General features: G+C 42.5%; 1 protein-coding gene across 2 annotated transcripts in view; it reads right to left on the bottom strand.

Annotated features, from left to right (window-relative positions):
- Positions 1–26,968, bottom strand: part of Dpysl3 (dihydropyrimidinase like 3) — a 113,393-nt gene that overhangs the window by 48,461 nt on the left and 37,964 nt on the right. The window contains exon 1 of one of the 2 annotated variants that reach the window (XM_075968742.1): positions 17,974–18,406. The exons of the other annotated variant lie outside the window; for it this stretch is intronic. Within the exon in view, the coding sequence (XP_075824857.1) occupies positions 17,974–18,012 (39 nt within the window). The 5' untranslated portion in view covers positions 18,013–18,406. Of the gene's footprint in view, positions 1–17,973; positions 18,407–26,968 lie in introns of those variants that run through there. 2 annotated transcript variants of the gene reach the window in all.

The raw sequence follows: 26,968 nt of genomic DNA, 5'->3' as shown, positions 1-26,968 counted from the left end.
TATCCCTTGAGCCACTCTCTGGTTCAAAATTATGGTTCATAATTATCATTTTGATGCCAAAGCTATGTTAAAAAGCAGGTTAAATGTGCATTTTGAGCTAAGGAAATATCTGAAACAACTCCACTATAAATAGATGGACAAAATAGAATATAATTCTTGTCAAAAATGCACAAAATGTTAAATGCAAGTGTGTATATTAGTCCAGATTTAGGATGTGTCTTCAGACCTCAGATGATCCAGATTTGTGGGGATTTTCCTACCTCAAATAATATACCCAGATTTAGAGTAAGTCTTTCTACTTCAGATAATCCAATCAAGAAAACTCCTTACAGGTGTGCCTCGCTGCTGGGGTTTGAGTTAGTCCCAGATGTAATCAAATAACAAGCCTTAGCCAACACAATATGTTTATGGTGTTTTGTGTGGACAGAAGAAAGAACTGGAAGAGGAAACATCAGTACACATGCACACATGGTAATGGCAGTAGAATGGGTTGCAGCAGGCAATATGGGAAATTCTAAAAAACTCTCTACTCTTAACTACTTACATCATTTAGCCGCAGAATGTACAAGGCACTGTATAACTTATTGAATAAACTATATAGGGAAAAATACAAAATGGATGCAGATCGAAGTGATTGTTATGGTCTGATGTAACACCAAGAACATGAATTTAAAACTGCATAGCATATTGTTGAGGAAAGTCTGACCCCTAAAGAGCTGAAGCAAAGAGAAGTGATGTACAAAAGTTCACCATGGTTCAGAACAGGATTCCCAGGGGAGACTCATCAACAAAAACAGAAGGGAGAAAAAGTAACAAAATGATGAGATGCAGTACTAAATAACAATTTTTAGTCAACTGGTCAACCAAATAGACACATAGCAGAAATGGGGACCTTGGATTTAGGTAAATGATATTAATGGACGAACTTGAGTTAACAGCACACTAGAAATCCCTAAGTCCATAGAAAGATGATTAAAGGCTATCGAACAAGGAATCATCAGGAATCAAGAACCATAGATTTGTGGCTCCAGCAAGTGAGGTCTTCTCTCTGCTGCTGTGTGGATGAACGGTCGCCACCCTCTTTTATGAAGCAGTTCTCCTCTTTAATCGTTTCTGTCTGACAGCTAGCTTTGATTGGATCTTTACAGTGACGGGGAAGCCTAGTGAATTCTCCCCCTCCCATTGCCTTTCAGAGATGTGAAAGTCAGCCAAAATGTAATTTCCAGAAGCGAAATGCAGGCTTCGACTTTGGGATATGTGAGCGGCACCTTCAAATGACAGGCGATTGCGCCCAGCAATTAGCAGAGGCCACAGGGATCCTTTTCCAAGTCTGAGATTATATTTTCAAAATTGGTCAGGGCTTCCTGGGAACTGTGGCTAAAAGCACACAACCACTGACTTATGCAACTCCCTAAAATTGTCCCATGGTGGACACGTTTTATATTAGGCACAACTTACACTGTCCCAGCTCCCACTAAGGGGAAGTTCCTGGAAGAAAGGGTGCTGGAGAAAAGTAGCCTTTCAAGACCAGAGAGAGAGACAGGCTCAAGCTGCAACTTGACCAGACTTGATTGTTCTGAACAGGAGATCAAAGAAGAGCCCCTTGTCCTCTTTGCAGTCCAAGAACCCAAGTGATGGGTCTGAGCCAGGGCAGTCTGACAGAGGAAGGGCCTTACAGAAAATGATTGTTGCTCCCAAAAGACTTCTGTGAACCTAAATTCTGGATGCAGTAGACAACCAACAAATATTGGTTCCTTTAAAAACAAGAACCCACATCTCAGGATGAAAATTGTCAATATTGTTGTCTACATGCCTCCCCTTTCCTCTGTTCTCAAAAATGTTTGACTTTTTGCCTCTCCCATACCTTTTATTTTTTTTTTTTTAAAAAATTAAAGTTTGGTTCAGCCCTGTCTCAATTATTTTATAGTAAAGACCACAGCATAATTCTCATAAAGGAGCTTAGGGTGGGAAGGCAGGCCATGTTTCCTCTAGTCCTTTCTTGTTACACAAAACAGATTATGGTCACGAGTAATTCTCTTGGTCACAGCCTTCCATCTGGCTGAAAAACCTATATACCCACAGCCCTGCTTGAACTACCAAAGGGCCTATTAAAGCAGCAGCTATTTTGACTCACCAACCCCAATCTCCCTCAAGTTATATAGACAGAGAAAATTACAAAGGCCTTGAGAACAAGGAAGGTCTGGACTGAAATGAACTCTTGAAGAGAAGATCCAAATGAGGCCCCACTTAACAATCGGAAATTATAGCAAAGCTTTCCCCATCTTCAACCAATTTCTCAGGTTTTAGGAGCAAGTAGCAGTTTCTGGAATTCATTCAAAACTGCCCCCCATTGTCCAAGAACATGTTAACAGAAGACAATCGAACTTTACCCTTACTCTCAAAGCCATGAAGCTGTGCTCCCTTCTTCCAGGTCAATTCTTAGCATTCTATGTTCCTACAACCTGGGAGAACAACCTTCTGGAATTGTTCTGTTCATTTGTGACATAGAAATGTTTCAGTTCTAATGCCCAGCAAAGGACAAAAGATAGACACTGTGAACTATATTAAATTGTGCCTAAAAATATAGCCAAGTACTTCAGACAAGTATCTGTCAGCACTCCCCACCCCCAGTCCTCCTAAGTCTTCCTCTTTTCTTCCTTATCTCATTCCCAAGGACAGCCCAAGTGAGGCCTTGTTTAGATAACAGGGAACCACACAGATATGGCCTCTTTATCCCTGAGAAGATAGTCAAGTGGCCTTTTCTCATTGCTATTAATTTTTACATTAGTAATAGACATCCATGGTATTTTCATACACATACATCAGTGTGCTTTGTTCTAATTTATCCCCTCCCCCCACAACTCTACCTGTGCTCCTTGGCTTCCTCTATCTGTTTCCCTTCCTCAAATAGTCTCCCATTTTATCTTCATATTCAATCCTGTTTCCTTGCTGCCCTCAAACCAATTAACCTGGGAGAGCACATTAGTTCAAAGCCAAGGTTCAGTGTGATGTTTTATTCACTCATGCATCTATTCCTTTGTTTGATGTTTAAGTGTGTCCTGTTTAAAGGTCTAGTGGTACAATAGTAAACAACATCAACAAAAAAATCAGCCACTAGGGTGACTAAAAGGGGAAAGAACAAAGAACTATGCTGTGGGAGCTCCTTTAACTAATAACCTTTAAGATACCAGCCCACTTGGTTGTGGTCGCTTATAATATAAATGCAGCTGTAGAGCACGTGCTTGCTCTCTCGATTCTGGCTCTCACTTCTGGCTGCTAGACTTTGTTCCTGTTCCCAGTTAGTGGAACGGACTGTGATCTAGGACAGTGATCTGTGAGTCTCCCCTAAATAAATAACCCTTTGTCGTACATAATTCTTAACTAGTGTGGGATTATTTTGTAATTTCCATCATCATCTGGCACCTGAAATGTGGGGACCAGTCCACACTTTTTGGGATCGGTCCATGAGTCACGTGGTGCATTGGGCACAGTCACTCCCGTCTGTGAATCTAGCTGCCTCTCAGAGGCAACAAGCTACTACTCAGTGCTCCCCAGCTAACAACCCACTTGCTGCCTCTCTGTGCACTACACAACAGCCCTCACACTGCTGCCTGTGATCCCCATGGTGCACATAGTATGCAACTTGCACTGATAAAAAATGTTGGGTTTTCTCTTTATCCTGGGCCCCAACTCTCAGAATCATTTGATTGCCTTAATAACTGTTCTTAATTTGGTAAACAAAGTGTATTTTTCAGCACCTAAGTAAGCAACACATGTTGGTCACTGCTACTAGCATCTTTCTGCCACATGGCTGCAAATGTAACACCTGCTGGCCAATAACAATTATTACACCTACTCGAATTCATTATAATTGCCTTATGATAGGTAAGATCTGAAAAACTACAAAAAATTACTGATAACATCCAGGAGTTCAATAATTATTTTGTTTATACTATGGAAGGTATTCTGCAAGGCTTACACAATCTTTCTTCTTCATCCCTTTAATTGGTTCTAGAAATTAGCTTTGTTTTCAGTATTATCTCATTAAAAATGGCTCAGTACTATGGAGAGGAATAGCATCAATTTGACAAAATTATCTGAAAGAATTTGTGCTGTTTAATTTAATTATCAGAATTTGTTGACAAGTTATGGATAAGCTATCTCTCCAGGAAGGTAATATGCACACAGTCAAAATTATGTTCAAAGATGAGACATTATCTTTATTGGACAAGTTTTATACGTTGGAATCCTCAGTGAGGGCATTAGAACAGAATACTGGACAGGAGATTCAGATTTTTAAAAAGAAGTAAAGATATCTGAAAAGATTGAGGAATTTATTGAAATTGATGAGCAGGGACAGAAGATACAAGAACAGGATTTAGTCTCATCAGTACATGCAAGACAATGGGATGACTTACATAGAGTTTCAACTGCATATTTGGCAATTTCCTCAGAAAGAACATCTGACACAAAGTACCCTAAGGTAGTCAACAAATATACATGGGAACCAATATGTATGAGCAATCTAAATGAAATAAAACTAGCCATAATTTCTTATGTGGGCTTCAAGCAATAAGGCTACCACACACAGTTGGCTTCAATTAATCTCAACAGTAATAGAAAATGGACCTCAGATTCTTTGGAAGTGCTATTGGAGAGGAGAGGCAAACATTTTAGAGCAACAGGGGATCAAATTCTTTGTGAATTCTCTGATCCTCAGAAACAGGCTCGCTATGACAAATGCATCTTGTCCCTATGTAGCACAGCAGCTTTAAATGCCTGGGACAGTATTTCTGAACCAAGAAAGAGCATTGATTCATATATTAGGGTTAAACAGGACCAGAGATAACCCTTTACTGGCTTCTTACAAAGATTAACTAAGGCTGTGCAAGTAGGAGTGATAGACCCTGAAGCTAGACATGTACTAATTGAATCCATGGATTTTGAAAATGCCAACTTAGAATATAAGAAGATCCTTGAGACTTTAAAGGTCATATCAGCACCCATAGATGAATGGAACTTGCATGCAATAAATGTTGAAACATTTGACTATAGTACTGAGGCATGGGTAGGAGAAGTGATTTCCAATGGTATGAGAAGACACCAAAATGCCAAGTGTTTTCATTGTGGTAGAACAGGACATCTAAGAAGTGATTGTAGACAAGGAATTCCTAGGAATAATGTCTCCTCTAGGAATGGCAAGAATAGAAGGACCCAGCCTTCTGGTATATATAAGAGGTGTGGCAAAGGCCAACATTGAACTAATGAATGTACGTTGACAAGAGACAGACAAGGCAACTTGGTACCACCAGGAAACTCCTTGGGGGTCTCTAGCCAGCCCCAATGTTAAACAAAGTCCAGTCATTCCCAGTCACAATGAAGAACATGTCTCACCAGCAAAATTAAACAATCCAGTAACTAGTGTAAAAAACCATACTGTTCTGGATGATGGAATAGACATGGAGGATAAATAAAGAACTCCAATAGGAAATAGGAAACATATATTTTGGCAGACTTCTATAAATGATCAAAGACCAAAGCTGAGAGTACGTATAAATGACATTGTAATTGAGGGTTATTAGACACAGGTGCAGACATGAGTATCATTACTCCAAAATCTTGGCATCCAGAGTGACCTCTTCAAGAGGCAGATATTCAGTTCCTAGGAATTGGAACCCTATCTCAAGTAAAACAAAGCATGAGGTGGGTTGAATGCATACGACTAGAAGGACAGAAAGGAAGGCTGAGGCCATGTGTAGCTAATATTACAGTGAATATATGGGGCTGTGACCTATTACAGCAATGGAATACCCAGGTTAATATTCCTTCAGTCCTCAAAACTCATGTTTCTGGGAAGGACATTATAAGATATTATAAACAAAGGTCACCAGCCATTCAGGCTGTAAAATAACACAAAGAAATTAACAAAGGTACTAACAGCCTTGCTTTTAAAATCGTTAACTGGGAAATTCATATGGGTTAAACAATTTTTAACCAAAGATAAACTGCAGGCTTAAACAGCTGGCACAGGAGCAATTAGATGCTCACCATATGGAAGAATCAACCAGCTCTTGGAATTCTTCTGAATTTGTTGTTAAAAAATCTGGAAAATGGGGAATGGTGACAGATCTAAGAGCTATTAACAAAGTTATTCAACCTATGGGCCCTCTACAGTCTGGAATTCCTCTGTCTTCTCTATTGCCAAAAGGATGACCTCTTATAGTTATTGATTTAAAGGACTGTTTCTTCGCTGTATCTTTACAAGAAAAGGACTGAGAAAAATTTGCTTTCACAATCCCTACTTATAATAATTCTTAGCCTACTAGGAAATACCAGTGAACTATTCTCCCACAGGGAATGCTCAGTAGTCCCACCCTTTGCCAATACTTTGTAAATCAGCCATTGGAAATAATATGCACACAATTTGTAAGTCTATAATTTACCCATTACATGGTTGACATTTGTTATTTGACTCAAATGCAGATACTTTAGAAAAAATGTTTGAATAAGTAAAAAAAAAATTTGCCTAAATGGGGATTATAAATTGCTCCTAATAATACAAAGAGGAGATTCTGTCGATTACCTGGGTTACAAAATAGGTTTACAGAAAATTAGAACACAAAAGGCACAAATTAGGAAAGATTGATTGCAGGCTCTTAATGACTTTCAAGGATTGTTAAGAGACATTTCCAGTCTATGACCAACTGTTGGAATAACACCTGATCTACATTTAAACAAAACCTTAAATGGTGACAAAGACTTAAATAGTCCTAAGGAATTAACAGCTGAGGCAGAAAAAGAATTGATGGTCTTTGAAGAGAAATTATAGGAGGCATGTGTAGTTATAGTGAATCCAAATCTTAAACGTATTCTAGTCATATTGCCTTCCAAAATTTCCCCTACAGGAATTTTAATGCAGAAGGAAGATATTATGTTAGAATGGGTCTTTTTACCACATAAACCAAGTAAAAATCTAAAAACTTATGTAGAAAAAGTCCCTGAATTAATTATAAAATGAAATCTGAGACTTTGTCAACTAGCAAGTATAGACCTAGCAGAGATTATAGTTTCTTTTACTGCTGATAAAATTTTAAAAATTATGGGAAGACAATGAACCATGGCAAAGAGCTTGTGCTAATTTTTTTTAAGGAAAAGTGATAGAATTAACCTTATAAAGAGAACTACTTGGATTCTTACTCAAATTGTACATGATGCACCCACCAATAACTGGAGTCCATACCTTGTATACTGATGCAAATAAATCAGGAAAGGCAGGTTAGAAAACTGAAGAATTAAGTAATATGAAACAAGGCCCTTTTAATTCTGTCCAAAAGGCAGAATTATATGCTATTCTCATGGTACTAAGGGATTTTAAGGAACCCCTCAATATAGTTACTGATTCATAATATAGAGGAAGAGTTGTCTTGCATATTAATACTGCTGAATTTTTACCAGATAAAAGAGAGTTGACTTCATTATTCATTCAGGTTCAAGATATTATAAGGAATAGGCTTTATTCCATATATATATATATATATATATATATATATATATATATATCACATTGGATCTCATACACCAATCACAGCAATACATTTTCATGTAGTGTACAAATATCCCCCAACAAAGGGCCTTGCTCCATCAATTACCATAGGCCTTTGGCTTTCTGAGCCTGCACTCCCTCATCTCTGAAGTAAGGTCAAGAGTAACTATATCCCAGGCAGCCTTCCAGATTGGAATATGATTCCATCTCTAAATTCATGCTCTGGCATGGTATCGTTTCTTATAAAGAATGATTCTTGTCACAAGCTAAGCTTTCAAATGTTCAAGTTCTCTGCCTTTGACCTTCACCCTGTGTGACTTTGAGGGCTTCAGGTCTGATGGAAAGGGCTGGCAAGGGTGGCTGCTGAGACTTGGCTCCTGGGTTTGTGGACCACATTCTCTTCTTCCCAGGATCTTTAAATGTACCTCCCTCTCTCCATGTGTGTGTGCGCGCGCAGGGATGGCGGTGTGATTTTATTTTTTTAATTCATACTGGATTAAGATAGGCTCTTAATGGCATCGTTTAACTTGATTCATTCTCTCTTTATAAAGATCCCCTCTCTAAACACAGACATATTTTAAGAACTGGTGGTCAGGAAGTCAATGTATGGATCTGGTTAGTGACGGTTTAGTTTCTAATACTCTCTTCTCCCCTACCTAAAAAAATGTGTGAGAAAAATTCACAAAATCAGCAAGGAGGAATGCCACTTGAAAAAAAAAAAACAGAGGCCAGGTGTGGTAATTCATACCTTTCATCCCTGCAGAGACAGAGGCAGGAGGATCTCTAGGAACAGGAGCCCAGCCTGTTTACAAGTAAGTTTCAGGACAAGTAGGGCTGTTACAAAAAGAAACAGTATCTCAAAAACAAAAACAAAAACAAAAAAACCAAAAAACAAAATCAAATTCCCATTGTCAAGAGACCCTTCTCACTGGTAAGTCTTCTAGTTCAGGGGAAAGCAGCCTTGGGGATAAAAGTGAGGCCCACCTCCCTGCCAAGCTGTGCCTGTCAGAAGACAAGTTAGGACTGGGCTCTGAGCGGGAAGGCTGAAGGTTTCTGGATGTGAATCAGTGATCGTTGGTCACCAAATTGCTGCTTCCAGTACTTCTTGTTCTACTTATGCCTCATGGGAAACAAGAAGGGGTACGGTGTGAACCTGAAGAAAGACAAAGTTTTATGTCTCCAGGAATGTGAGATTTTCTTAACTATAGGATGTAAAGTGGCTACCAGACCCATGCCTTTAATCCCAGCACCCTGGAGGCAGAGACAGGCTGATCTCTGTGAGTTCAAGGCCAGCCTGTTCTATAGAGTTCCAGGACAGGATCCAAATTACAGAGAAACCCTGTCTCAAAAAAAAAAAAAACATAAAAAAAATGTGAGTTCTGAGTCCGAGAGAGAAACTTGAATTTGAATTTCAATCACTTGAGGTTTATGTGAACCAAAGGCTTAATCTTTGCATGTTTTCACTGACAAAATGGAAGATCTCTGCTGGGGTTCTATCTAACAAGCTGTTTTCAGGATTGAGATACTAAATGAAATCAATTAATCTAAGGCACGGCAAATACCAAATCTTCTTGTAAAACTTCTTCCCCTTAAATTATTCTCATTAGATTTCCTGTGACCTCTTCACATAGCGAGTAGTCAAAAACTATTAGTAGCTCAACAACAGAAAAATATCAAAATGTTTCTATTGCATTATTATGAAGTCACCATCATAATACACATAGTACTAAAAGCAAATGATTTCCATGTTCTAGGCCCATGAATACACTGACCTCCCAGGCTTTACTTTTTCCTGCTGAGCAAAGGGATCCAGCCACTGCTATTACAACAAGAATGATCTGCTTTGAAATGTCTTTCTTCAGCTCACGTGTGCAGTCACTGGGGCAGGCCCCATTTCCTACCATTCTCTGCTTCATCTTTCAGTAGGATGTGCGAAGGTAAGAGATCTCTCCTGTCACCATTGAGACACCTGAGGTAAGGCTGCCCCTTCGTGACAGATTGGATTCCCTTGAACTACAAGCCTAACTCAAGATTTTCCTTCCTTACTATGCCCTTTTCAAATATTTTGTTACAACAATGAAAACAGTAGCGAAAATAGAGACTTATTGCCACTCCATGGTGTGTATTGCCACTCCTGGTGTGTATTGTCACTCCGTGGTGTGTATTGTCACTCTGTGGTGAGAGCTGACATGAGCTCCTTCAAACGTGCTTTAACGAACCACACTCTGAAACAAGGAAGTGTGATGGCTGATCTAAACTACTAACTTTGCTGGGCTTAAAATTTTCTTACTGACTTTCTGCCCTGTCAGGACATAAGGAAGGGTGAAGTTCTGGCTTCAGGCTGTCGCTGTCATGGAGCTGGCAGCTGTCATCCGTCCCCTGAAGAGTTGGGACTGTGAACCCAACTCTGAACCAAAAGACATCCCTCCTCCTCTGTCAGGCGTTTGGTTACAGCGGTGAACCAACCTAACAATATGCGAGGTTTACCAAAGAGGTTTGCCAAGAGAAACTCCAAATCCAAGCCCTAAGAAAGAGGGCAATCGCCATGGGCTGGAACTCTGAAAATCTATGAGAACACATAAGCAACCCTAAAAGCCTTCTATGTGAATATTCAACTCTAACACAAGAATGAGGAGGAGGAGGAGGAGGAGAAGGAGGAGGAGGAGGAGAAGGAGGAGGAGGAGGAGGAGCAATAAGCTACTTCCTAGTCAGTATTTCTAAAATAGCAAATTCATGGTGCATGTGCTAATAAGACCAATAGCTGCTAATAATTCTAAGGATTATGTGGTCGATGCACAAAAGCAGACAGAGGCATCCGTTAAGATTTATGTTTGCATTCAGGTTCAAAGAGTCATGGTGACAATTTCCTTTATTTGAAAGAAGAGTTATTGGTCTGAATGAATTCTTTCAGTTGTTAATAGTGAGAGAAATGATGTGTTCGTTCACAACTGAAACATGCTTGGAAGGGGTGCACGGAATTTGGGAGTGGGCAGGGCCAGGGAAGAAGAAAGTGTAAATGATGGAAGGCTTCCAGGTACATTTGCCTATGGTAGGCCCTGGACCACAGTCACTCGCTTGTTCGACTACAGTGATGTCATGTTTCTGTTGGCTCAGTGAGCCAGTTTCTTATATTCAGACCTTATCTTTAAGTCTTAAGAATGAATCTTCTTGAAAGTTGTCAGTGAGAAAGAGACTGGTGTTCAGGAGCAAAAGGCACATTCTTTCGGGTCATCTTCTCTATTTAAAGTAATGTTACAAGTCAGTCTCAAATGTAGCTATTCATTCAGCATTGTTTGTGAGGCTCCTTTTCCTTAAACAGAGGACCCAATATGTGCTGGTCATAGATTTGAGTGCAGGGCCTTCGCTGGTAGCCTCACAGAGAGCCCAGGGCATTACTGGGCTTTTGAGAGGCGACTGTTTCCATTGGACAGCAGCCATCATATTTAAAATATCCGTACGGGCAGCCAAAAAGGCTTGGGCGAGCACAGGCTCAGAGCTGTTTTCTGTTTGCTTGTTTGTTTGACTAGTCTGGATTTGTGGCAATCGTCGCCTTTGTGTCTTTATCAATGGCAGCCTTCGCTGAAGGAGGCACCGTGACAGCAAATGAATCGTGGCATCACTTTAATAATGTTGGTTTTCATTAACCCAAAGCTCTGCTGTAGAAAGGGCCTATCACTCATTACTACCCCCACCCCCGCTGTTGTTTGGTGTAGTCTATTCACTAAGTCCACTCCCTAAATAAGAAAACCTGAGGCCTTAAGGGTAAAAAGCATCCAGAGTCCCTTCTATCCAACACAGATGTTGGCTGCTCCTGCTGAGCCGAAGCCAACAACTCTCATGCATTCCCCTGCTGGAGCTTCCCTCACAGGAGCAGTTAAGAACTTCTAAGTGCCTGTGGAACAGAGGAGGAAGGGCTGCCCCCCAACCCCGCCTGCATCATTTGCATTAGCAGCGACCTTGGGGATCAGAGAGTGCAAAGATATGTTTATCCGTGCAGATTCTGAGGCTGCCTAGAGTCTCAGGTAAATGAGAGGCAAGGGCAGGGCTGAGGACACTCCCTTCAGGATTCTGTTGCTCTGTGGTCAGAAAAGAGCTTGCTTGCTTCCCTAAGGGATGCCTCTCTTCAGATAAAATCTGGGCTGTGGCTATAGTAGTTCAGTGTAGAGTTAAAGTGAGTGTATAAGATGTATAAGATCCTGGATATTATCATCAGGGGAAAGAATTCTCTCTTATCCTACATGTCTTATTGTCTAGTACTTCTATGGCAGAGGAAAAAAAAAGTAAGCCGTGAGAAATTTGTCTTTGAGTTCCAAATGTCCCAAAAAGGTTCCTGGGCCATTCTATTATGGAGCTTACAAGCGGCTTAGAGTGCTGGGTGGGTCTCCGCTCGGCTGAATGGGAAAAAGAGCCTGGCTTCTTCCGTCTGGGAAAAGGACAGGGCCAGAGAATGAGAAGGGGTTGCAGGCCCAGATCTGCAGTTAAGCAAGGCAGGAAAAAACAAAAACAAAGACAAAACAAAAAACCAACAAACAAACAACAACAACAACAAAAACCAGCATCTGCTTTCCATCCTGAACTGCTACGTGCTTCTGGGCAAAAGCCAGAGGAAACTCAGAGGCCTGAAAGAACTGCCTTAGACGGGTAGGCGCTCCTTTCTTCCTCCAATGGTGATGCTACACACTTGGCCAGCACCTCCTCACCCTACCCCCTCCTGCAAATATTGGCTGCTTGAGCTACCAGGTGTAGAGAATTAGGGGCGGGGAGTAGTCAATTGTCTCCAAGGAACTCCTGCTTTCTTGCTTAGGTAACAGTCTTGTCTCTGGATGGAACAAACCCAGGATCTTTCTTTTAACCCACGTGACTTTAGTAAAATTAGGAAATCTCTCTGATCCTTTCTCTAGAGCGCACAGTAGTGACATGTAACTGTATGTCCAAGCTGCAGTGAGCTAAATGAATTAATCCACGCAGTGAGCTAAATGAATTATCCAAACTAATAATTCCATTAGTTTGGGCTCAGTCACTTGATGATCTATAATAGCTCCATTGTGCTTGAGCTTCATCTTGCTAACCAGAACTCTAGTTCAGAGGATGATCTTCTCAGGAGAAGGCATATTTCTACTCCACGAAGGGACTCAGTTCAAAATAAGAGCCAGGTGGAAGGACTCATCTTATTTCACCACATAAGCTCTTATTTTGGAGGGAACTCTATGTCGTATGTTGGCACAGACATATGCTGAGATTGATTTGATGAAAGAGAAACTTCTAGAAGACCCTTTTACACTTGTTTCTCATGGCCTGAGGGAAGGTGGAGGACAGGTGAAGCTGTGTGGGAACCTGATGAAGGCTGGGTGTAGGGGTGGTGGTTTCTGCTCACCTATTATCATCACCTCGGAGGGAGGATAGTCCCCATCTTTTCGTCCCTTCTGATTAAAAGCAGGGGCTGGATCAAACAGGCACATTTGTACCCTAGGGACACATCCCCACTGTAGTTAACACGTTGCAGCTTTTACGCGTAATAAGCAGATACAAATGGTCGTATAAAACATGCCAAGAGCGAAAGAACAAAGAGCCATATAGGATACAAAGGGGGTTTTGTTCTTTTTCAAATTTAATCAAGTTTTTCTAATTTAGGAAGAAAGTGGTAGAGAAAAGGCCACTAGGAGTGGAGTTGTGAACAGCCCGCTGGAAAGGCGGAGCCTCCCTATGTCACTCTAGATTGAAGCAGAACAGGCCTGGGAACAGCACGGTGCAAACGTATTTGGGAATTTCTGGATCTGTCCAAAGGCAGTCTGGTGGCTTCTTGCCTGACTGTCAGAAAAGAATGACAGGCACAATTCTATGGACTTGTAGTATAACTAAGGCAAGAAAATTATTAATGTTTTATATAAAATCATTTCCATTCTTTTCTGTTTGAAAACATGTTTTAAAAGTTTCCGAAGGGAATCTCTTTACAAACCAGACATTTGTCAAATGTTCCTTTATTAATGGTCACACTCTGAAATAAACAAACTGGTGTTTACTGTCTTGAACACCTCCTGGTTCACAGACCACGTTCAGGGGTCACAGCTCCTTGACCCTCCTATCAGCCCAGTGGGGTGAAAAGAGACAATTTTTATATACCAGCTGGTGGGTAAACCAGGTAAGCTTCAAATTCTTTTAAGAAATCTCTGGAATTCCCCCAAGTATATTTTGCTGGTTTGGCCACAGCAACTGGCACTCCAAGCTCTCAGTACACCTGGGGGCATGTTGATTATACTTCCGAAAGAATAGCCTGGTTGGGAATCATGGCATACCTGCTTAGAGCATAGAGGAACAGAACAGATATTTCTGGCATGACCTGAGTCAACATTTCCACAATCAGTTAGCTCGAATGCTTCCCATTCCTAAGTGGTTTTCATCTGCTTTTCACTCTGGAATTCCCCTTCGAAGACTCCTTACTTGGATAGGCTGGCTTCTTCTTTTGGTCTCCACACTCTTAATTCTCTACCTCCTGATATTTTCTTCCCATTAAGTGACACCTTTTGAAGCATAAGGGATTCGCAGATGTGGAGTGCAGATTGTATTGTTCCCTTCCTCAAAGCCAAGTCTAGGCCCCCACTCCAAAAGCCACAGGCACTCCTTCAGTTCACTGGACCCTTTTATTTCTTAAAAAAAAAAAAGTTCTTGCCTTTGAACCTATGGCCTGACAATAGCCCCGTTTCCAGCAAGATCTCAGAGTTCAGGCTCTATGCTCTAGATTGAGACTGCCAGCCGGTATGTCACTCAGAAATGTCTGCGGATCCCACAGGTAACTCAGCCTCCAGAGAACAGAAATGTAGTTCCTTCTACATACAAGACACTACTTACAAAAAAAATCCATTAGTTTTTAGAAAAAGCCACCTCTCTGTGTCTGTCTCACAGAAAGACACAGAGCAGGCGGGGAGGAGGGGAGGGGAGAGCATTCTGGGGCTTTTCGTGTGACCTTGGGAGAAGCCATGAACATGGTTTCCAGTTTTTCCTCCAAACTCCCACTGTGTGACTCTGAGTAACTGACTTGATCTACCCAGGTTTCCAGGCTCTAAACTCTGAAGTGGATTTTTGTGGATGCTCACACAAGAAAATGCACAGAAAGTACTGGTACCCACACATCAGGGGTCTTCCCATTGCTGTGGTCAGCTTTAAGTTGGAGCTTATATAAGAGAAAGAGAATGACTGTCACCATGAAAAAAAAAAGCCTGCAAATTAACATGGTAGAGGTATCATTCCAAACGCTATATTTTTTATGAAACATAATAGATAAAAGATTTTAAGGTTTTCTTAAATCCCTAGTATATGGATAAGTATACTCTCAGACTGTATTGATTCTGGGCTTGAATAGGAGAAACATGCAATGCATACAACACAATGCTGGAACAAAGTAACAGGTTAGGAGACATATTTAATCATCCAGTCATTGAACTGATAACTCCTTAGGTGGCCAGCACGGTATCAGATAGTTGACCTAGAAGGTCTCTTGTCTAATCCGTTGAGCAACCCAGAATGACTAGTGTCTGACACTGAGGGTCGAGGACCAATGTTGAGGTGGAAAAAATGTTTCACCTTGTTGCCCTGAAAAGGCAAAATAAGATCCTAGCTTGAGCTACTCACAAGCAAAGCCCCATCCCCGTTCCACCAGCAACAGCAAAACCTCCTGCCCTCAAGAAACCAATGCACACTTGAGAGTAGAAAAGCTTAAGCCTGATGAGGACAGTGGAAGCAGGCTGAGGGAGGAAAGCAATTAAAGAAAACAACAACAACAAAAACCCTCACTTCTACCAAAAACGATGGCTGAGGGTTGTGTCTAAGAGACAAGTGGGTCAGGCTCCGCCAAGACTGCCTCCTTCAGTCTTCAGCCTATAGTGACACTTGAGCTACTTGGGTGGGGCTGCCTTACCAGAAAAGAAGATAGGGATTAGGACAGATAATTCAGGTTTTAGAAGGTTAGCTAGCTGTCTTAAAAATGAACCAATACTGACAGTAGGGAACACATTTTTGTATTTAGAGTTTTAATCACATTTTCAATCTTTGTAGAGCTGTGTCCATATTTTATATTTTTTAACCTATGTCTAGGAGAGGTATTTTAATACTTGTAATAGGAAGATAATCTATTATAGTCATAGAAACATACAACGATGTTTTATTCCAAGGAAGAATCCTTGTTTGCAGAAATGCAAGCACAAAGCATGAGGGGAAAAAAAAATCTAGAAATGGATTCCTTATCCCCAAAGACAACCCCGCCCCCTGCCATGCCCTCCTTGTCATCCGCCTGGTTTTAACAATGACTGCCAGGCAGCCTGGCTTGAAGAAATTCACACCCACTGTCCAGTCCTGCTCCAGCAGCTGGAGATGCAGCTCCAGCTTCCAGTATCCGCTGTATGTAGTACCACACCCATGCACAGAGAAAGAATGGGAGACGCACTGAAAATGAAGGAAGTACCCCTGGGAAGAGCATCCAAATAGAGACAAAAGGGAACCCTTCCTAGCCCCCTCCTGAGAATAGGGCAGGACACAGTCACAGTTACCATGGTTCCTAAGGCGAGCTATCCTGGCTAAATGTCTTTATCTTTCCTTAATGGTGGCTGAAATGGTACCTAGAGGAATGGGTGTGGTCCTGAATGCCATGTCACAGGCTGGGTCTGTAAGAAGAATGAATGAGACCTTTGAAAATTGGACTGGGCAGGGGATGATTCTCTGTCCCAAAAAGGATATTTGGCAAGTGCAGACTAGGTGTAAATGCAGGGGACCTCCAGCTGCAATAGTAAGAGAGACTTGGTCTCATCACTTCATTAAAGTAACCAATATAAAGACAAAGCTGAGATCCCAACTAGATTCAAAGAGAATACAAAGAGTGATACCTTCTATATTTCTTTGCAAAGGCAACTGGCACCAAGCAAACACTGACACAATGTTTCCCCAAGAATGGAGAGTTAATGCTGTCAGGTAGTGATACAGGAGTATCCCTTTACGCCCAAAGCCTCTGCCAGGCAAAAGGATCCCTACCCAGCTCAGCTATTCTCCCTAGGGAGTGTTTCTTCCCTGGTGGGATCAAGTGGACGACTGGTAGGGGTGGGGTGCAAACGTCAAAGTGAAGGAAGGCTCAGGTGTACGCTGAAGGTGAGATGCTACAATACAAATAAGCCGCTTAACAATGCGGTGCTGGAGGCGCATGAAGAAGGTCCTTCACTCAATGGCATAGGAGGCACAAGAGGCAAAAGTGTACACAGACTCAGGCTCGTGGCAAAATCTTGGCAGATCGCTACCAATTGAGCAGGTAGCAGGTAGCAGTCGGCCCTGGGGCAGCTGCAGAGCCTCCCAGAGGCCAACTATCACTTCCTTTGTTCCCCTTGCAAAGATGGAGTAGCCACCCATCCCTCTAACACACACACACACACACACACACACACACACACACACACACACACTCAATACAACAACCATACTGCTTCTTGTTAAATCACCAAATGTCATGGGCTATTGCTTTTTGTTTTAATGCTATCCCAGACTGTCGTATGTCTTCACTATTCAGGTCATCAAGTCAACTAACTCCTCAGGGAGGAATTACAGGCTGGGCGAGGAATTTTGTCCAGGACAGTACCTGGGTGGAAAACCATTCAATAGCTGATAAAAAGCATGTCCTCTTCTCTAATCCGCCCTAACACCAGCCAGTCGCCGGTGGCTCAGTCTAACACACAATGGCAGTTGGACACCGCATGCACTCAGTTTCGTTGTGCAACTGCAAACTAAAATGTTCTCTGAAAACTCAGCTTTCTTTTGGACGAGAAATAGTAACGACATGGAAAAGGTAAACGATTAAGGTAAAATAAAGTTAATCATTTTCATTGCAGCCACTTTAGTTGTTGAGTCTGGAATCTGACACACCCAGACCTAGATCAGTTTAAATGTGAGAAAGGAGGGTACCCCGGAGGACTGGTATTCCAGGCACCCACAGAACCCTCTCCAAGGCGCCTTACTGCCAGAGCTAGGAGAGGGGCGCGGTCCGGCTGCCAAGTGCCCGTGGAGAAAGGTGTCATCTCTCATACCCTGCCAAACCCAAAGGATCCATCAACAAAAAGCACACCTCAAGCTGCGGGAGCACACACCTATCCCCACGCCCCATTCCCAGGCGAGACTGGGATCCGCTGAGCCCTGTGAGGCAGGCGCTCTGGACAGTGGAGACGGACAAACAACCCGAAGTTCTCCGAGTCAGTGTTTAGATTTTTCTCTTTGTTTTGATTTCCTCAAGCCCCACGGTCGCTGCACCAGCTTGGCGCCGGCTGTGCCGTCTGGTCCGACCGCCGCACTCAAGTGCCCGGACCGCTCTGGGTCCCTATTTCCCGAGGGACCCAGAGGGGACGCCAGTGGCATCCGCGCCACCCCTCCCGCAGCCGGCTAGGAGTCACCGGCCGACTCACCGTGATCCGGGGGATGTTCTTCTTGCCCTGGTAGGACATGGTTGCTGCGTTGGCTGCAGGGGATGCCTGCCTCGCTGCTACTGCTGCTGCTCGTGCGTCTGGCTCAGCGCACAGCGCCCCAGATCAGGTGGAGGGAATGGTGCACTGGCCGGTGCCGCCGCCTCCTCTCGCCTCCGCCCCCCTCCCGGGCTCCCGCGGCGGCTGCCAGAGACAATAGTAAATCTCCTCGGTCTCCCTTCGCCCCGACCCGCCCCCGGCCACTCGCACCCTCCTCCACTGGCGTTCACGCCCGGGTTGGGGTTTCTTTTTTGTTTTTTCTTTTGTGGTGCCAGCTGGGACCCCGTAAGGCAGGAATGGCTGATCTAAGACTCCTCCCTCTTCTCTCTTATCCCTATTGATTTTCTTCTTTGCATCTGCCTCACCCACTCCCCCCGCCCAAGGCTCCCCCGCCTTTACTTCTAGATCCGCGGAACCAGTCAGCTCCTCAGCCACCAGGGGGCGCGAGGGACTTTTCAGGGCAAGGATACTACAATCGCAGGCGAACCCACGCTAGTGGCCTATGCGCCTCCAGGGCCAAACCCCTCGGAATACCCACACCTCCCACTATTCCATACCCGGATCTCCCATCTTCCCTACTATGCTTTTAAAAAGGAGATGACACCGGACTCATCTCCGGGAGTCGGCAGTCCTCCACCATTTGCGAACAGAGTGTGGCGCCGCCGCCTTTGTTAGAACCAAAGGCTGGGCGGCGCCTCTGCTGCTCCCGGGGTATTTGTAAACAGCAGGCACAGACCCTTGGAGATCAGACTTTATGCCACTTGACTCAGTGTCTGGTGCTCCTAGACCATGAATATATGCACTTAAAATACAAACTCGGGGCATGGATGTGTGTAAGAGCAACATAAGGCTTCTTGCTCGTTCTCTGCATTTAAAAAATACTCTTTGCCTGACTCTTACAGCTCAAGAAAGAGCACGTGCTGCTCTGTGGGTATAAGGCAGAGAAAACCCCTATAGTGGGAAGGCAGAAGCCCTGAACGTTCCCTGTTCAGCCACGGGGTTGTGAGGGGACCTCTTTTTGCCAGTGTGGTTGTCTTTGAGCAACCCGCCAGGTAGGCAGGGCAAAATCCCGGGTTTATTGCTGAAACACAATATTTGCAAGAGTGAAAAAGGTGGCCTTTGAAGCACTGGTACCTAATGTCTTTTGACTGAAAAGGCCAAGAGAGACTGGAGAAGCCACTATGTGTGGAACAGCGATGGTGGTGGTGGTGGGGGGCGAGGGGGGAGTTCTAAAAAATAATCCCAAACATACAATTTTAATAACTTCAAAAAATTAGCTTTCTATGCAAAAATTAGAAAATCTTCTTAAGTCTCCTATCACCTCCCCAGCTCTCCAATTCTCAGCCCAGATGTTCACTAAACTGAAATTCCGTGCCTGTCATTAAGATTTAGTCGATCTGTTAGGGATCTGACATTGACATTGCTATAAGGCAGGCCTTCTGGCCACACTTCTTGACAACTTAAAATTAAACTGAAGATTTTCTTGGAACAGAACAGCTATGTAAGGCCCCTACAGAAATAGGGTTCCGAATGTCCTAGCCTCTGCTTCCCACAAACAGGAAATGAGCTAACCTGATCACATAATCAAAGGACACGCTAATTGCCTCAAACACTCCCTCTCTAGCATGCTAATCCCAGGCTTCCGCTTAGTCATGGGCGATTGGACAGAACGCAATTTTCAAAGGAAAAGTTGAACAATTTTTCAATTTATTTCTGGCCCAGGGGAAGAATGCCAAATGAAGGTCAACACGTTGAAATCTTTTCCAAGACACAGAAAGAATGAAAAAAAAAAGAGAGAGAGAGAAAAGACTGGGTCAAAGAAACACCCTACACATTTTGGTTTGTTCTTACATAGATGCTAAAACCACTAACCAGGAGGGAGTTGTGATATCACAAAGAATTTTGGGACTAACATGCAAATGAGTAGGGTTATATTTAGAGCAAAGAGAGAATAAACTATGGGCTAGGAAACTATGCAGAGTGATGTGTGTGCTTCTCTCTCTCTCTCTCTCTCTCTCTCTCTCTCTCTCTCTCTCTCTGTGTGTGTGTGTGTGTGTGTATCAGTCTGTTTCCCTGTCTCTCTCTTTCTCTGTCTCTGTATCTCCTGGCTTTTATTGTTCCAAACTTAACTTGTACTAGAAGAGATCTTTATAAGTTTGTTTAGGAAAAACAGAGATGGATACTGAATGTTTACAATCTTAAACAAATCTATTACTACTACTATTCTTATTCTTTCTTCCTATTCCTCCTCCTTCTCATTTTCCTTTTCCTCTTCTTCTCTCTTCTCTCCCTTACTTCATTTTCTCATTTCTGTTCACGTCATGGCTTTCTTTGCCTCTATTTCCTTGGATGATGTCACTGAAATCCAGAACATCCTCCATTAGATTCCTGTCACAGTTTTTGACTACTGGATGACCTTGTAGATGGTGCAGAGTTGAATCAACCTGTTGAGGTGGAGATTGAATGCAAGAGGCAATGATCAGTAGGAACTGTGGTGTGTCCCTGGGATCAGACTGCTGCAGAAGTCCCTGAACAGGAATGCCTTATAGCCAGCTAATTAGTTCAAGCTGCTGCCATCATCAGAGACATACAGCAAACAGTTCTTCCCTTCAGCTGTCCCCTTCAGTCATCTTTCTCTGTCTTAAAAGAAAAAGAAAAGTCTTTGGGATGGCTGAAGAAAAAAGCCTTCCTTGGCAATTCCAGCAGTATAAAAGACAAGGCAACCATCAATTCAGGCTGCCTCTGTGTCTGGCCAAGAGAGCAGTGGAATCAGCATGATGTTTTCCACAGAAGGATTCAGAATGCTTTTTCCTTGGATACACAGTAGGACTTGGCTTAAACTGTGAGACAGAGCGACTCGGACACATAGAAATAGAGACTTGGTGTTGGTCCCAAAGAAACTTAACTTTGGCTACCAAAGCTGCCACACCCAAAAACTTTGGTCAATGGCTACTCTATTCCAGTTGCTCAGGCTACAGGCTTATCTTCATCCTCAATGTCCTTTCATCGGTCATACTCTAACCCTTCCTATCACTCTGTCAGCAGATTCGCTTCCTGCCTTTAAATACATCAAGACTATGGAACTCCTCTCTCTGTCAAGCCATCCTCAGCTCTGTAAGCTTACAGGAGTAACTCTTGGCTGAGTTCTTTACCTCAGCAACTCTCATTATTAACACAGCCCATAACTCGCACATATTCTTTGCTTTGTACTTACTAAAGACCGTCATTTTTCTAAATGGTAGAGTTAGAAGCATGAATGGTAATGATGGCAACTGTGGAGTTTGCTTCCCACTTTCCTTCAGAAGAATGCTATTTGAATGTATTGCTAGCTCCCATCTCTACTTATCCATTCCCATAGCACATTTTATCATGTGACTTATTAGAGCAGCACTTGGTATTATTGCTGGAAAATAGACTTCTCCCCCTCAAGAGAATGTAGGCTTTTTGAGAGCAGTAAATGTGTCAATGTTATTCACTGAATGGCTCAAATAGGTCCCTCATCATTTAAATTGCCAAAGAATTGTCAACATAAAAATTTTAAAATAAATGTCTCTCAAGGAAGACTATACAGCTGCAATAATTTTATGCAACTCTTCCATATAGTTGGAGTCTAGATTTTAAAACATTAGTTTTGGTTCTCTATAGCTTTGTGTTTTCTAATTCTGAATTCAATTCAAGATGGTTGGAGACACATTTTGCTAACATGGGCGAAACCCCAAAATTCCAAGGACACATACAGCCCAAAGAATGACTGAGTAGAATACATCTTATCCCTAAACACTAATGGCAAGGCCATTGCTTTAAAGAAGCTTATATCATAACTCATTTATAGAGAAGACCAAGGGCTTGGTTGTGTGGATTGAATGAGATCTCCCCCCCTAGTCTCCTGCATTTAAATGCTTGGTCAACAGTTGGTGCTGATGTCTGGGGAGGCTTGGAAGGAATGGTCTTGTTGAAGAAAGTATGTCACTGCAGGTGTGTCCAAATAACCCCCCTTTTCTATAAGTTACTTTGGCCATGTCATTTTATCACAGCAATAGAAAACCAAACGTTTTTAATTAGAGATTTTGAAAATCATTGATATTGGCTTTCAAGGAAGAAAACATGGACTGGGGTCCAGACAGATGTGTTGCTTAAGGACCCAGACTTGGAGGAAAAGGCACATGGACCCATAATCCATTGTGCTGATTTCCTCATTCTATCATCTTCCCCAGTTCACGTTTGCTGTTTAAAACTTGGTTTCCATGCTGGTTTGAATGAGAATGTCTCTCCCCACCCCTTATCAGCTCATGTATTTGAATGCCTGGTCCCTAGTTAGTGGAACTGTTTGGGAAGGATTTGGAGGTGTGGCCTTGTTGGGGGAGGTGTGCAGCTGAGAATGGGCTCTGAGGTTTCAAAAGATCATGCCAGATGCAGTGTCTCTCTTTGCCTGATGCCTGTGAATTGGGTTATAGGGCTCTTAGTTACTTCTCCAGCACCATGTCTCCCTATGTGCCCCCATGCTTGGAACCATAATGGTAATGGCTAGCCTTCTGAAACTGTAAGTCTCCAATTGAGTACTTTCTTTTATAAGGACTAACTTGGTCATGGTGTCTCTTCACAGTTTAGACCACTAAGAGAGTTTCCTTTTTTATAAATTGAAGACTGTGTTTACCTGTCTCGCAGGGGAGTGGCTTTGTGATGAGTTATCGTATAATTCAGCTATCAATTTAATGAATTTCTGCCATGGTGCCAAGGTAAGAGGAGCACATATATTTAAACAAACCAGACCTGGAAAAATCCTTTCTCTCATAAAGCTGTCATTCTAAGAAAAGAGGTGAGTCTAAACATTTACATGGAATTTAAAATGGTTGCCAATACATTGGAGATGAGTGAGGTTAGGAAGAGGAAGTCACTTAAATTCCTTGTAAGTTTGAAGAGGAGTTTACCCACTAGAGTCACCAGAGGGCCCCTGAGATGATGCTAGCCTGTGCCAAAATAACAGTCCCTTACTGGCTGTCCTTTGAAGTAAAGGATGGATATGGCTGGGTTATAAGAGAGGATCACATCTATCTATCTATCTATCTATCTATCTATCTATCTATCTATCTATCTATCTATCTCCATTTGAGAATTCAGTGAAGGTGAGGACGCTATTGGGGTTCCAAGACCTAGGTCCCAATGATGAGTACTTTGATGGGTCAAGATATTTCAGCCCCTAACTCCAAACACAGGTACCTCTGACCTCCATTTGCTTCTCTCCTGTGGGTGAAGCTTAGAAAACTTGCTGCCAAGTTCCCTGTCTCTGTGGACAGCTCTACCAATGGAAAGCAAAGTGCTTCAGTCTGCCTGAAACTTTCTTAACCAAAGATGAAGCTCAGATGATATGAAGGCACACTGAAGTCACCACACCTGGATGTTCTTGTCACATATGTGCCTACTTCAGTCTCAATAAAACTCTACGATCCAATAAAACTCTACCATCCACTCCCTGGTTTGTCCATGGCCATTGTGAGCTCTCCAAACCCATTTAGTTCCACTAAAATTATTTTCTAGACCTTTAAAACTTGTCTACAATCTGTGTTCTCTCCCTCTCCCGCAGAACCAGGATATACAAGATTCTGAATCACATAGAGCTGGTGCATCATTACACCGTTATGACATGCACATCATAAATATGCATGTCTTTTCTCCAATTAACCTGTCAGTGTAGTCTTGGGAACCTTAGTGGGCAGAGGGGAAATTTTCCTTCATGTCTTGCCCAGTCAAGCAGACGAAACTGGCCTAGGAAATCTGTGGAAAGAATGAGAAAGGATGGGAAAGTCTGAAAGGTGTCTGTGAACATCACGTGAAGAGCAGGGACAGCAGATGAGCAGCTGGGATTCGGAGCTGCAGTGTCTTTTAAAGCAACAGCGCTAGACAAGAGGAACCAACTTGTGAGTGTGGCAGAGTGACACCAGCATCAGGGTGTGATGTTCTGAGTGTCAAGGAAAGTAGAATATCTTCACTTTTAAAGGAAAGCCGAGGTGACGGTAATTAATTCCTCACTGGGTGAAAACACTCTCAAGATTGCATGGCTTTGACCAGAGTGCCTCCAAAGTGAGCACTTCCCAAGCCATCTTAGAGTGCTATGTGGGGTAGTATGCATGTATGTGTGCATGCACACCTGAGGGGTGTGTGTGGTGTGTATTATGTAATGTATTAAGTTAGTGAAGGATTGTTCGGGTTAGTTTAGTGGTGAAAAACCTGCCCATCCTGTGCACAGCTCTGGGATTAATTCCCAGGCTCCCTTTCAAAGTTATGAAAGTAATATTTACAGAATGCAACTATCTGTATGTTTACAGAGTGGGTTTCTTGTTGTTTTGGGGCAAAACCTCAGTGGAATCTTTTTGGGAGAAAATCAGGGTAGAGTTTGCAGACATCTAACACAGACAACTATTTCAAAAAATTTTGCTGTAAGTGGAGAGAGGAGCTAGCACATAAAGCAGATGATAATTCAGCAAAACATTGACAATGTATTTATACGGCAAACAGTAGAATCAGTAAGGAGGCACTAGAGAAATGAGACGATTTTTTCATGGAATTCTTAAACAGACAGCGCAGGTGACACCTAGTGTTCAAGTGGAAGGCTTGTCCTAAGCTAGCCAGAAGATGCATCCTCCCCAGTCTCTGGACGACACAGTTCCTGGCAGGCAGCTCCGCACACTGGAAGAGGTAGTGTTTGGGAATTGTCTCCTTACGTGTGCTTTCTCTGCTATCCATTGAGACAACGACAGTGGAAGTTAGAGGAGAGCTGGAAAGGTATGGGGGTGGGGTGGGGCAGTTATTGGGCAGCTGGATGGAACTCCAATCAGTGGCCATGCCTTGAAAGAGAGTATCAGCAATGGTGACAGACATTCCTTCAGCCGCACTATCTTTCGATCTGTAGGTAGGAGTAGAACTGGACCATGATGTTTTCAGGAGAGTGCTGAGGCATATCAAAGAAATTCAAGGAAACTGAAGACCAAGCATGAGTCTAAAGCGGTTGAGAAAGAAGAGAAGACTGAAGTTAATTAAGCAACAGCAATTCCCACTTCTGATGTCTTGATGCTTAGTAAATTCATCTGTCTCTATCATCCGAAGTTTCTTTATAGAGATTGGAACAGAGCAGAACCAATGGAGAGAAAGGTTAATTAAATACACAATGGAAAAGCCCGGAAAATTCTGTCTACCTTTTAATCTCCAAAAATGTCTAAACTAGCTATGCCACTTGCAGTTTTGGCTTTGAAAATACTTATATTTTGTGCTATTAATATAAGAAAACATTTCCTTTTGGCTTTTATTTGAAAGATGGAGGAAAACCAGCTCAAAGATAAATCTAAATCTAGATAAGTACTGAAGGAGCAGGATCTATCCACCAGGCCTTGGTGAGATAGCTTAACTGCTATCATGTTACATAGAAAAACATTCATTCATAGGACATCTCATCAGATTATTTGGACGTGTTAATGTTGCCTGTATTTCAAACAAAGAAAATCTTAGTCTGTAATTCCAATGTGACAGAATAAAATTAAAGAGACAGTTCCCTAATATTATTTGATGTTTACATAGTAAGCCAAGGAATAAACTGACAAATAAGTTTGTCGTTGATCCATGTAATTAATTGCGACATCAAACTCACAATAGGTTGGGCGAAGGTATTCAGTCTTTAGCGTGTGAAGTTTTTTCTCTTTTCTTCAGTGGGTTGTGATCCTGAAGGCTTCTTTCCTGACCCAAAAGCTTTGTCTGTAGCTCATTGCAAAGGCCTGAAGCCGGTAAATGAGGTTGGGAGGGAAGGGTTGGGTTACTACACGGTGAGCTCCATCTCTGCTCCATCCTAGGATGGACACACAAAGAGCTTTGTCATGGCCTAGTTGATTTATTTGAATTGCCTTGAATTGCAAAGATGTTATTGTGAGCCACTTTTCCTTAAAAAAATAAAGAAAGAAAAGAAAATCTGTGTCTCCAACTCTGTATGGGTTCAAGGCTGGGAATGGAGGTCCAGGGTACTGTTTTGTTTTGATGAGGCCATGGTGTGTACCGTGTCCTCCCTGTCCCATTCCACTATCTTCCTATCTTTCCAAAATCACTCTTGTACCACCACGTTCAGCTGAAATCCCCATGTGAGAAAGCCAGGGATGTGGAATTAGATGCTTCCCGAAGAGTGGTGGGGCTTGTACTCGGGACTCAATACAAATACATAATTTTATTTCTTTCAGTTACGTATAAAAAACTTAGAAAATACTTCTGATTCTCATTCATGTCAAGATTGGTAGCAGGATCGTTTCTGCCACAAGAGAGGCAGGAGGTAGCCTCTGACATTCAGACACCTGTTGGATGACATTATCCTGAGGGGGTACACAAAAATGTCTTGGTGCCTGATGGACAACAGAATCTCAGCTGAAACCGAAAACCGAAGCCATGAGGACCAACAAAGGTCCTCTGGAAGAGTGGAACCACGTAGAAGAGGTAATAAATGGACCCATAGCTCCTGTTTAGCCCCTTAGATGAACAGATCCACGTGGTGGTCATTCTCACAGAACTATTGTAAAGAACAAAATTGACAGAACAGTTTCCACATTGGTTTCTTAGCCTTAGGCAGGGAAGACCCAGTAGCAGATTCTGAAACTAACCCCCATTCTTACCTAAAGTTTATTCTTATTTTTAATTTCGAGGAAATGGAAGATGCACATTTAAAGATCTGCATTTAATTCACTAATCTGGAAATCATACAAACCAGACAACTTCCAGAGAAAGACCGAATTAAGTAATAGCCCAAACCTAAGAGGCTATGTGCTTTTCTAAGCAGATCATTGTTCATTCAAGTCCATTGTGTAGAGCCATGAATTTAGCAAATGGATGACTTTCTGTTAGAAAGAGGGATCAAGAATAGTTTATGTAGTCTTAGAGCAGACAACAGATGTACTAACAGCCCTAAACC

Source organism: Microtus pennsylvanicus, chromosome 4, assembly GCF_037038515.1.
Source record: "Microtus pennsylvanicus isolate mMicPen1 chromosome 4, mMicPen1.hap1, whole genome shotgun sequence".
In the NCBI taxonomy this organism is placed as follows: Eukaryota; Metazoa; Chordata; class Mammalia; order Rodentia; family Cricetidae; genus Microtus; species Microtus pennsylvanicus.
This window is presented reverse-complemented; position numbering and strand designations above follow the sequence as displayed.